A 13061-nucleotide genomic window follows, 5' to 3' on the forward strand; every position below is an offset into this window, starting at 1 on the left:
GCAACAGGAGGTGGTGGTGAAAGAATGCCTGTCTTTCTCTTACAGGACCTCAGATCCCAGCTGCCTACAGACATGGCCACTGCCCTGTGCTTTCTAGGCACCTGCCAATACACTGAGGGACTCCACGTGAGAGCCACAGGTGGCCACAGCCCACACAGCCCCCATCTGCTGGGCTGAAAATATCTGCTGGGTTCAAAATATCTACTGGCCCAGCTCTGGTGGAATCCCGGCTCCCGGATCTATTCTTTACAATCCTGGAGAAAGAGGGATGGCAGCCCCCACACACCTCACACCAGGCCCCAACATGCTCTGACCATGCCCGGGGTGGACACTGGAGAGAATCTTATTCCAGGCACACATGGGAGATCTGTGCCAATAGTAGGTTTTGGAGGCAGAGATTAGAGCAGGGAGTGGGGGCAGAAGGCAAACATTTAATTAAGTAATGCATTTTTGTTAGTTGTGGGGCTTGAACTCAGGGCCTGGGCGCTGTCCCTGAGCTCTTTTTGTCTCAAGGCTAGCACTCTACCACTTGAGCCACAGCACCGCTTCTGGTTTTCTGGTGCTTCAGTAGAGATATGAGTCTCATGGACTTTCCTGCCCAGGTTGGCTTTGAACCATGACCCTCAGATCTCAGCCTCCTGAGTAAGTAGAATGACAGGCGTGAGCTACTAGCACCTCGCTTATTTTAACAAATAAAATAAGGAGGTTCAATTCAGCTTTGTGATTGCTAGGCAGGTGCTCTGCCACTTGAGCAATAGCTTCAGCCCATTTTGCTTTAGTTTTTTTTTGGGGGGGGATAGGGTGCGGTGGGGTGATAAGGTCTTGTTTTTTGGTTGGCTTGGAATTAAGATTCTCCTAGCTAGGCCTCCTGAATGGTTGGAGATGACAGGCATATACCACCAACTCTGCATTATTATTTCTTTTCTTAGTACCAGTCCTGGGGTTTGAACTGAGGGCCTGGATGCTCTTCTTGAGCTTTTCTGCTCAGGCTAGCACCCTACCACTTGAGCCATAGTTACACTTCTGGCTTTTTGCTGGTTAACTGGAGATAAGCGTCTCAAGGATTTTCCTGCCCAGGCTGACTTCGAACCTTGATCCTCAGATCTCAGCTTCCTGAGCAGCTCAGAGGACAGGCGTGAGCCACTGGGCTCACACACCCAGCTTGGTGTGTACTTTTCTATCAGGCGAGATTCCCATGATGAAAGATAAAAACCACACCCAGAAATGAGGACAGGGGCAGGTGGGGCTGACTGGGTGGGGGTGGCAGGGGATCTGCCACAGGGCTCTGCAGTCACCAGCAGGCCCCAGGCCCAGGCTGAAACTTCTAGTGCCTTCCACAGGCTCGGGCCAGGGAGATGTGTGGTGACACCATGACGGGCCATTTGCTGGAAGCCAAGTCAGCCTCAAGGCTCACACTGCGTCTCACCTGCCCCACCAGACTGCAAAGCGATGCCACAGGGCCATGCCTGTGCTCAGGTGACCTTCCTTCCCTGGGAGCCATTTCCATGCCATCACAAACTTGATGGCAGGTCCCTCGTCCTTCTTTCACAGGTGCCAACCCCCCTGCCCTGCGGGGCCCTCCCTCAGGCCTGACCTCTGCTCAGCCCCAGGGGTCCTGGATGTCACTTGGTGGTGCGTGACTGACCTGGAGCCCCCCGCAGCTGATCTTGCAGACTTCGCAGTAGTGCAGCGGTGCCGGCCTGGGGCCCGTGCTGGCCTTCGGTCCCCTGTTTGGGAAGGGCGGCTTCTCGTTGAAGCTGCGGTTGGTGTTGTCCCGGACACCTCCGTTTCTCGAGCCGTTCCATGGGGCTGAGCCGGGACGTGCTGGTGGAGGAGGCGGCCGCCGAGAGGGTCCTGGGGGTGATGGGGGCTGCGTCTTAGGGCGCGCCAGCGGAGACTGGTGGGAGCTAGTTGACGGGTACATGGGTGCCTCGTGGCTCCGATGGCTGGGTCCTGTGGGAGAGGGAACGTGGTTTATTGGAGGTAAAAAGGCTCACAGACTTTTTTGTCCCAGATGGCTTTGAACCGCAATCCTCAGATCTCAGCCTCCTGAGTAGCTAGGATTACAGGCGTGAGCCAGCAGCACCCGGCTGCCCTGTCTTCTTTTGGAGAAAGGAAGGGCTCCCTACTCAGCCAGTGCCTTTAAGACCTGTGGCCAGCCTGGGGCTCAGGTGTCTGGAACTCACATTTAAGCCTGGGCCTGGTGACCCGCTGGGACCTTGTCTCCCCTTGCCTTTCTACCTCCTGCTTCTTCCTCTGGAGCATGGGGGACAAAGGGCCACCACACGTGTCCCCAGTCAGCTCCAGTGTGTCTCCTTCTGACCCCAGGTCCCCCATAGGTGTCTCAAGAAAGTCCCACTGAGTCAAGCATTGAGCCCTGAGTCAAGAGTCACATTCCTCAACTCCCCTAGGTCCGCAGTCTGCACTGCTGCTCCGTCACCATTCCCTGCAGAAACCCACACCCACCTGGCTGGCAGTACGGGTCTCCACGGACACCAGGCTGGTCGTCCGGTCTGTCCTTGTACTTCCGGCTGGACATGGCTGTCCCAAGCTGTAATCGTCCTGTAGAAAGGGATCAGAGAAAGAGAGCAGGAAGCAGATGAGGGTCTGGGTGAGCACAGCCCACCCATTCTCCGTGGTCATGCGTGTTTCCCACTGTGCTGTCCCACGCCAGCCCTGAGCTTGGGCCTGGATGGGGACCAGACTTGGGGACCCAGTGAGGAGCCGGGTAGACGCAGGAGGTGCCAGGCAGGCTCAGGCAGCCATCTGGGTGAGTCTGATGGCACTTGCAGCAGGCTGCTGGGTGGCGTAGGTAGAGGGAAGACCAGGTGAGGGCCAGGTGGTTACAGGAGCTGCAGGGGGAACTAGTCATGGTTACATAGGCCACTTTTGCAACTCCAGGTTGGACAGCCATCAGGGGACACAGCCCAGTGTTTGTCACTGTCACAGAAGTCCTGCTGGGTGTCCCGGTGGGGCCTGAATGCCCTTGGGAATGCCACTCTAAGTTACCTGATTCCCCCACCTTGGGGACACAAGGCTCAGAGGAAAGTTCACAGAGCAGAGGCAGTGAAGGGACTCATGCGGGAAACCCGGGGGAGTCTCCTCCACTCAGTTCTACTATGTGTATGTGTGCGCTGGTCCTGAGGCTTGAACTCAGGGCCTGGGCACTGTTCCTGAGCTCTTTCTACTCAAGGCTGGTGCTCTATCACTTGAGCCACAGCTCCATTTCTGGCTTTTTGATGGTTCATTGGAGATGATTGGTCTTAGGACCTTTCCTGCCTGGGCTGGGAATCTCCATCTTCAGTCTCCTTGTTAGGATTGTGAGCCCCAGTGCCCAGATTCCTCCACGCAATTCTAGCACATTCCCCTCCTCTCTGGGGCTGGGATGCCTGGGGGGAGGACCTGGGGGGTCCAAGGGCTGTAACCTCAGTCCTGGCTAGGATGAGGTTAGAAGCCACCATACTCCACTGGACAGTGAGGACAGACACGAATCTCACAGTGGGTCCCACCCAAGAAGCAGCCTGGAGCAAGGCCGAGGGCCGCTGGTTGCTGAAGCCATAGATAAACACAGAAGCCCAAGCCAGATCTGAATGGGCCAGTGCCAGCAACCCTGGACTCCAGCCAACCCTTTCACTAGCCACTGACACTCAGAGTAGCTTTCCGGGAGATCAGGTGCAGCTTCAAGCACTTTCTGTCAGCGAATGCACCCTCACAACAGCCTGGTGATGTGGGGCTACAGTCAAACCTGGTTTACAGATAGTTCAACTGAGGCACGATGGGTATGAACCGGCCACTCAGATAATCTGCTTGTGCACCAAATCTTTCCTTCCAACACCTGGATTCTTCTAAGAAGTCGGAAGTTTATGGATATAGCTGATTTTTCTGATGTATCAGGAGGTATGCTCAATAAACCCATTGTAAGTTAAAGTACTCTAAAGCACTTTAAAGTAGCCAGGTGTTAATTCTCATCACTCAGGCCCTAAGTTCAAGCCCCAGGACTGGCACCAAAAGAAAAGAAAAAAATTTAAAAAATGCAATAATTCCACCTAATTGGCTGAACATTCTAGCGTGGCTAGACATGCCTGAACAAAGCTCTGAGCACATATTATTCCTGAAGGAGGCAAATTCTCCACAAAGCCACTTTTTATAACCAAGTATAGAACAGAGTCTCACAGCATCTATTGGGTTTGCTGTACATGAACACGAAAACCAGAATAGATGTGTGGATCATAAATAATAATGAAAAAACTTCAGCTGGAATTGTCTCAATTCAGGGATTATCAGTTGGTTTGTCTGTTTTTTAGACAAAGCCTCACTATGTAGTGCAGGCTGGCTTAGAACTCTCGATTCTCCTGCCTCCACCTCCTGAGTCTGTGGGTGACAGGCATGGCCACCATGTCCAGTTGGATTTTTTTCCCCCTCCAGTACATGGGTTTAAACTTGGAGACACATGCTTGTTCAGCTACCTGGCTGGCAATCTACCACTTGAGCCACGCCACACACAGACCTCTCACACAGCTGGCATTTTTTGGGGGGGGGGCAGTTGTGGGACTTGAACTCGGGGCTTGGGCACTGTCCCTGAGCATTTTGCTCAAGGCTAGCACTCCATCACTTTGAGCGACAGGGCCATTTCTGGTTTTCTGGTGGTTTGAGAGGAGTCTCACAAACTTTCCTGCCTGTGCTGGCTTTGAAATATGATCCTGAGATCTCAGCCTCCCGAGTAGCTAGGATGATAGGCGTGAGCCACCAGCATCTGACTTTCTTTTTTTCTAGTCAAAGAAAAAAATTGGTCCAGCGGACTGTTATTATTTTCGGATCAGCTGGCTCTGCACCGAGGATGGTTTGTCTACTACTGGAGCTGTAGCTCCACCTGTCCAGTACAAAGACCTTTGTCCCCATCACCTTGGTCATCCTGAGAGAAGGTTCTGGGCTCCCCGCCCTGCTGCCCACACATACGAGGCCCTCCCAGGAAGAATCAGAGATGCAAGTCCCATGGAGGGGCCGATTCGGACCTGGATCTTTATCTTCAGTATCACTTGACTGGCTGCTGGCCACCGAATGCTAGGACTGAACAGGCCACTTGCCAAGGAAAGCATGAGAAAAGACAATCATTACCAATTGGGATCATGGGGGATGGTGTGCCCTGCCCCGTGGGGGAGGGGTGAGATACCATGTCAGTGCAATTGGGAGGCAAACAGATCTGGAGGCAAAGGGACTACAGGTGTGGTTCTGCGACTCTCACGGGCACTCTGGTCCCTTCCCTAACATGGCCTGGTGAGAGTCTGAAATCTCTAGACCACTAGAACAATTGACAAAAAGAAACTGTGCACTCAGCACATGTAACTTATTTTTTTGGGTGGTCCTACAGTTTGAACTCAGGGCCTCAGGCTTGCTAGGCAGGCACTCTACCACTTGAGCCATGTCCCACTTGAGCCACGGCGCCACTTCTAGTTTACTGGTGGTTTATTGGAGATAAGTCTCATGGACTTTTCTGCCTGGGCTGGCTTTGAACTGTGATCCTCAGATCTGAGCCTCATGAGTAGCTAGGATTATAGGCATGAGCCACTGGCGCCTGGCCCTACTTTGCTTTTGTTGCCCCCATGGCAGGGGGAGTCTCTCAAGACTGGGAATGAGATTCTTCTACTTACACCTCATGTGTAGCTGGGATTACAGGTGGGAGCTACCATGCTCCACTTTGAAGGGGTATTTTTGGTCTATGGCTGGTTGAATTTACTGGTGGGAACCTGGGGCGGTGGAGGCTAATTACAGAGGCCGGGCCCTGGACATTCACCTGCTTGTCATCAGCATACTTGAGACAGCTGGGAGCTTCAGTGACCACAGTGCTTTTGTTCCACCCCAGGGGGGAAAGATCTGGAAAATGGCAGGCCACATGGCAAAGGTCATGCTGAGCAGGGATAGCTGTGGAAGGCTCTACCAAGGAGCTGGGGTAGAGCCACGTGTGGAGAATGGAACATTCTCTCACCTTGGCCAGGTGCTGAGCCGGCCTCCGCTCTCCACACTGGCATCTCTGAACCCTTCTGGCAGCCGGAGGAAGTCCTCCGGAAGCCTGAGCCTTCCTGTCTCTTCCTCCTGATCATAGTCCTCCCATGGCTCCGCCAGGGGGAACCACAGTCCTTGCTCCTTCCCCCAGTGACCTCAGCTCTCACGGGTCACCGGCTGGGCCATACCTTTGGCAGGGCACAGGGTTTGTGGGTATGTGTGTAGGTGCACCTGCTTTGCAGCCAGGCCCCTCCCCGCCCTGCAGCTGCTGTGTGGACCCAGGTAGCTCCTTAGGCAGCTCTCAGAGCCAGCAGCTTGCAGGGGAAGAGGGAGGGGCATGTGGACATGCACTCAGGAGGCCACCTTTTGGTACCAAAATGGCTTATTCTTACCTAGGGAAAATAGGAGTCTGGCTCGCTGCAAAGGAAGTAATCCTCCAGCCAGCCATCACTGAGATTTATACTCTGTTCCTTAAGAGTCTCAGGTGACTGCTGATAGACTGAAAGTAGGGTATGGTTGTGTGCACACTTGTTATCTTCAAGAAGCAGAGGGATGGTGAGTTCCAGACACCAGCCTGGGCTACATAGAGCTATCTCAATAAACTAAAAGCAAATACAAAGGAAATGGTAAGGGGCTGAGGTGTTTGCTAGCACGTGGATGTCTTCAGATCCATTCCCTGGCACTGGGGAAAAAGAAAACACAGCCAGTACATTTGGAACAAAGTTTAATTTTGATTGCTACCTGTGGCTTGCCATGGCTGTTGCGCCAGCACAGAGGTAGGGGACACAAAGTATTTTATTTGTTTCGTTGGTGGGGCTGCAGTTTGAACGCTAGGCCTCATGCTTCCTAGCTTGGCACTCTGCCACCCAAGCCACACTCCCAGCTCTTTTTGGATCACATTCATTAAGAAAAAAACCTATTACTAATATATCTTAGTTGCATAAGAGGGGTTGCGTTGTGACAATTCCACACTTGCAGACATGTACTGGGTCAAACTCGCCCCTCCCTCTCCCTTACCTTCTCTACTTTCTAAAATACAGTTTCAATAGGTTTCATTGTTCTCATCGATGCAAATCCATGAATTGGATATTCATCCTCATTCACCCTGTTTATTCCTCTCCCCCTCCCTCAAGGAAAAGAGTCTGTTCTATTTTTCTTCCTGTGCACTTCCCCCCCACAGTCATGAGACCTGAACTCAGGGCCAGGGCACTGTCCCTGAGCTCTTTTTGCTCAAGGTTAGTGCTCTACCACTTGAGCCACAGAACCACTTTTTTCCCCCCTTTCTGGTGGTTAAGGGAGATAAGGCATGGATTTTACTGCCTGGCAGGCTTGGAACTGATCCTCAGATCTGTATCCTGAGTACCTAGGATTATAGGCATGAGCCACCAGTACCTGCCTTATTATTTTTGGTCGGTCATGGGACTTGAACTCTGGGCCTGGGTGCTGTCCCTCAGCTCTTCAGCTCAAGGCAAGCACTCTACCACCTGAGCCACAGCGCTTCTGTTTTTCTGGTGGTTTACTGGAGGTAAGAGTCTCATGGACTTTTCAAGGTAGCATTTGGCCTTGTTCAGGCCAGTTTGGAGTCTGATCCTCCTACTTATGCTTCTCCTGTAGGTGGGATGAAACATGCAGACATCAAAGCTGAGCCACTGGTTAAGATAGCCTCTCACAAACTTTTCTGCCCAGGGTAGCTTTGAACTTTGATCCTTGTCTCCCATGTAGTCAGGACTACTGGTTTTGTGGTGGCTTGACCTCAGGGCCTCTTATTCTCGCTTTTTGTTCTCCTGCTCATGGCTATTGCTCTACCACTTGAGCTGTGCTTCCAATTCATCTTTTGGTGATTAACTAAAGAATCTCACAGACCTTCCTGCCAATGCTGGCATGGAACCCTGATCCCAGATCTGTGTCTTGAGTACCAGGATTACAAGTGTGAGCCACCAGTGCCTGGCTTCAGAGAACTTTTTATTTTATTGGTCAGTTGTGGAGCTTGAACTCAGGGCCTGGGTGCTGTCCCTGGGCTTTATGCTCAAGGCTAGCACTCTACCACTTTGAGCCACAGCACCACTTCTGGTTTCCTGGCGATTAATCTCTGGTTCTGGGTTAAGAGGCAAAAGTGAGTGTGGAAATTCCTGGGGAGTTTGTGGGTCACCCTGTTCCCCTGTCCATCTTGGGGCTGGCTGCAGGGGTAGATGCCTCCAAGCACAAAAAGGAACACAGTGACTAAGTCATGGCGACTTGGGGGAGACCAGCTGCACCCTAAGTTCTTCTTCCTGCAGAGAATAGGAAATGGCTCCTAGTGCTCTCCCATTTGTGCACCTCACAGGCCAGGCATGAAGCTGATGAATTCTTTGTTTTCAGTGCTGGGGATGGAATATGGAGCAAGTGCTCACCACTGAGCAGCCTCCAGTCCCACAAAAATTCATCATCTTCCTTTTCTATTTTGCCATCCTGGGGATTGAACTCAGGGCCTGGGTGCTGTCCCTGAGCTGTTTTGCTCAAGGCAAGCACTCTACCACTTTGAGCCACAGCTCTACTTCTGGCTTTTTGGTGGTTCATTGGAGATAGTCTCAGGGACTTCTTTGCCTGGGCTGGCTTTGAACTAGGATTCCCAGGTCTCAGTCTCTTGAGGGGCTAGGAGTATAGGTGTCAACCAACCACTGGTGCCTGGCCTCTTTTTTCTTCTGGTGGAAAGAGCAGGCTTAATGCTTGTTAGGCAGGCACTGCACTTGAGCTGGGGCTCCAGCCTTATTCTGTTGTGTTTATTTATTGTTGCAGATCCTGGGGCTTGGCGTGAACTCTGGGCCTGGGCGTGGGCGCTGTCCCTGAGCTTCCCTTGCTCATGAGCCACAGCACCACTTCCGCTTTTTTGTTTATTAGAGATGGTGTCATGGACTTTCCTGCCCCGGCTGGCTTTAAACTGTGATCCTCAGATGGGAGCCTCCTGAAGAGCTAGGATTACAGGCGTGAGCCACCTGGCTTGGTGTACTTTATTTTTACTTTTTTGTTGGTCATGGGGCTTGAACTCTGGGCCTGGGCGCTGTCCCTCAGCTCTTCAGCTCAAGGCTAGCGCTCTACCACTTGAGCCACAGTGACACTTGCGGCTTTTTTCTTCTGCTTATGTGGTGCTAAGGAATTGAACCCAGGGCCTCATGCCTGCAAGGCAAGCATTCTACCACTGAGCCACCTTCCCAGCCCTACTTCTTCTCTTTGTCGGTCATGGGGCTTGAACTCTGGGCTTGGGCACTGTCCCTCAGCTCTTCAGCTCAAGGCAAGCGCTCTACCACTTAAGCCACAAGCCACTTCCGGTTTTCCTGTGGTTTATTGGAGATAGGAGTCTCACAGTCTTTCCTGCCCGAGCTGGGTTTGAACCACGATCCTCAGATCTCAGCCTCCTGAGTAGCTAGGATTACAAGCATGAGCCACCAGCGCCTGGCTCCTACTTATTTTTGAGATGGGTTGTTCCCCCTCCCTCACAAACTGGGTGTGCTCCTAGAAGGTCATCCTATTTATACTTTATCTTAGAGTTGGGATGACAGGTATGCATCACTATGCCCAGTTATTGGCTGAGATGGTGTCCTCTGCCCCCTAGCTGGCTTCATACCATGACCCACCCAATCTCAATCTCTCATGTATCTAGGATTATAAACATGAGCCATCATTTCTTAGGCACAAGCAAGTTTCATAGAAAAATGCAGTTTTAAATGATTTCAATTGAAAAATTTGATATGCATAATTGTGATTTTTATATTGACTAGGTTATTTATTTTTTTTTTTGTTGCCAATCCTGGGGCTTGAACACTGTCCCTGAGCTTTTTTTCTCAAGGCTAGTGCTCTACTGCTTGAGCCACAGCTCCATTTTGGCTTTTTGGTGGTTATTTGGAGATTAAGAGTCTCATGGACTTTCCTGCTAGGGTTGATGTCAAGGCATGATCCTCAGATCTCAGCCTCCTCAGTAGCTAGGATTACAATTGTGAGTCCACCATGCCCAGCTGTTTATTTACTTTGTTTGCCATGGGGTTTGAACTCTGGGCCTGGGCGCTGTCCCTCAACTCTTCAGCTCAAGGCTAGCGCTCTGCCACTTGAACCACAGCACCACTTCCGGTTTTCTGTGGTTTACTGGAGATGAGAGTCTCAGACTTTTCTACGTGGGCTGGTTTTGAACCTTGATCCTCAGATCTCAGCTTCCTGAGTATCTAAGATTACAGGTGTGAGTCACTCATGTCCAGCTTTTATTTTTTTTTTTGTTGGTTGTAGGGCTTGAACTCTGGGCCTGGGTGCTGTCCCTCAGCTATTCAGCTCAAGGCCAGCACTCTACCACTTGAGCCACAGTGCCACTTCTGGTTTTCTGGTGGTTCAGTGAGGATAAGAATCTGATGGATATTCCTGCCTGGGCTGGCTTTGAATCATGATCCTAAGATCTCAGCTTTCTGAGTAGCTAGGGTGACAGGTATGAGCCACTGGCCCCCGGCTTGAGCTCTGTTTATTTTTGAGACGGGGTCTCCCTACACAGCTCAGGCTGTCCTTGAACTTGCCCTCTTCCTGCTTCTGCCTGGAGTGCTGGGATCACAGGTATGTACATCAAGTCTGGTCACTAACATCTTTATTGAGAGCTAATTTACACCCCATCAATTCAACGACTTAAGGTGCAATATGGAGTCTAATACATTTGCAGAGTTGCATAATCACAACCACAATAATTTTTGGAGCATTCATCACCTCAGAAAGAAACCCCGGCGATGTAAAATGGTCCAGCAGCCGTGGCTCCATCTGGCAGTTCCTCAAAAGCTCAGTGGTGAACAAGTGACCCAGGTTTCTACGGAGTGACACTGACAACCGGGGTGTGGCGGCCCGCGCATGCCATATGCCACGTCACAGCAGCACGATTCACACCAGCCAAAAGGCCGAAGGAAGCAACTTGCCCGAGCACTCATGTGGTTCAGGTCTGTTTTGTTTTTTTTCCTCCAGTAAGTGATGGGAACCATTGGGGTGACTGGGAGATCTAGTACCTTTTAGGGTGCTGTGTGGACTGAGTTATGTCCCCCATATTGGTACTCTAACCCCAACGTGAGTGTATTTAGAGATGAGATTTTATTTTTGGGTACCAGTCCTGGGGCTTGAGCTCAGGGTCTGGGTGCTGCCCTTGAGCTTTTTTTTGCTCAAGACTAGAGCTCCACCACTGAGCCACAGCTTCACTTTTTTCTTTTTTGTGTGTGTGCTTTATTGAAGATAGGAATCCTATGGACTTTACTGACCCAGATGGCTTCGAACCTTGATGTTGGCCTTCTGAGTAGCTAGGATTACAGGTGTGAGCCACACCAGCTTTATTTGAGGCATGTTTTCACTGTGGTACCCAGGCTGGTCTGGAGCTCTTGGTCCCTTTGCCTCTGCCTCCTGAGTGCTGGGATGTGTGAAGGTCATTATGCCTAGCTAGGCAGGGGTCTTTAAAGAGGGGATGGAGAGGCAATGAGCTCATAGGCTGGGGGCTGACCGCATACTACTGGAGTCTCAAGAAAAGGTACCATCGCTCATGGCAGGAAGGCCTGCTTTCAAATGTTCCCCAAAGGCTTGTATGTTAAAGGCTAGAGTCCAGTGGGAGGTCTTTAGCAGAGCTGGGCCTCTCAGCTCTTCCCTGTGGCTTGTTATGTCAATGGTTTTGCTCTGTCTTGTGCTCTCAGTATGACCTCACCACATGCCTAAAATCTTTTGGGTCCGGTTGTGGGGCCTGAACTCTGGGCCTGGGCGCTGTCCCTCAGCTCTTCAGCTCAAGGCTAGCACTCTACCACTTGAGCCACAGCGCCACTTCCGGCTTTTTTTTTTTTTTGCTTATGTGGTGCTGAGGAATGGAACCCAGGGCCTCATGCATGCAAGGCAAGCGCTCTACCACTGAGCCACCTTCCCAGCCCATGCCTAAAATCTTGAGCCCAAATAAACCTTGGGTCTTTAGAAATTAATCTCAGGTGTTTTATTATAGCAATGGGAATACAGTAACCACCTGCAAACCCCAGAGAGCAGCCGGCTCTGCACACTCTGACCTTGGGCCTCAGCTTTTGCAGCTGCCAGGAAATAAATGTCTGTTCTTGAAATTGCCCCCTCCCCTGCCTGAAAATCTGGGGCACTATGCAATAGATTTCTTCTTTTTGGCCAATCCTGGGGCTTGAACTCAGGGCCCAGTACTGTCCCAGAGCTTATTTTGCTCAAGGTTAGCACTCTACCACTTGAGCCACAGTGCCACTTCCAGCTTTTTCTGTGTATGTGGTTCTGAGGAATCCAACCTAGGGCTTCATACATTCTTGGCAAGCACTCTACCACTAAGCCACCAGCCTAGCCCCACTATAGCTGTTTTAAGGGCTCACATGGGACAAGGTGTGGCTACAGCTGGTGGAGGACCCTGAGGGCTGGGAATTCATGGCTGGATTGACTGTTGGGATACCATGTTTTCTTTTGGTTGGTTGTAAGGCTTGAACTCAGGGCCTGGGTGCTGTCCCTGAACCTCTTTTGCTCAAGGCTAGCGCTCTGCCACTTGAGCCACAGCCCCACTTTGGATTTGGGTGGTTAACTGGAGATAAGAGTCTCATGGGAACTTTTCTGCCCAGGCTGGCTTTGAACTATGATACTCAGGACTCAGCCTCCTGAGTAGCTGGGATTACAGGCATAAGCCACCAGTGCCTGGCTTGGGATGCCATTTGATGGTGCTATTAGGAGGTGTGGGCCCGGTTGGATGGAGGCCACTTGGGATGTGATGCTGAGGGGTCTATCTAGTCTCTGGACTGCTGTCTCTCTGCTGGTTGCCATGAGACAAACAGCTCTGCTCCACTGTGCCCTCTGCTATGGTACCCTGCTTGCCTTGGGCCAGCTGAGGTCTCTGAAACTGTGAGAGAAAGTCAGCCTTCCCCACCCCCACCCGTCCACCCCGAATCCTTCTTTTTGGCATTTGTCTCTTCCCCTGGGAACTAAAACTCCATTACTTGTCTGTGGATTAACTTTTTCTGGCTTTCCTCTCTATGAAGTCACAGAACACCTTGCCTTCTGTGTCTGGTGTATAGATGGTGTCTCTGAAGGTG

General features: G+C 51.5%; 1 protein-coding gene across 1 annotated transcript in view; it reads right to left on the reverse strand.

Moving 5' to 3' along the window:
* Window positions 1-13061, reverse strand: part of Zfr2 (zinc finger RNA binding protein 2) — a 37264-nt gene that overhangs the window by 18068 nt on the left and 6135 nt on the right. Inside the window, exons 2-3 of the mRNA XM_042694028.1 lie at window positions 2467-2562; window positions 1646-1953 (exon numbers count right to left, since the gene is read on the reverse strand). Of these exons, the coding sequence (XP_042549962.1) occupies window positions 1646-1953; window positions 2467-2539 (381 nt within the window). The 5' untranslated portion in view covers window positions 2540-2562. The remainder of the gene's footprint in view (window positions 1-1645; window positions 1954-2466; window positions 2563-13061) is intronic.

This window comes from Dipodomys spectabilis, unplaced genomic scaffold (assembly GCF_019054845.1).
Source record: "Dipodomys spectabilis isolate Male_0828 unplaced genomic scaffold, ASM1905484v1 ptg000173l, whole genome shotgun sequence".
Lineage (NCBI taxonomy): Eukaryota > Metazoa > Chordata > Mammalia > Rodentia > Heteromyidae > Dipodomys > Dipodomys spectabilis.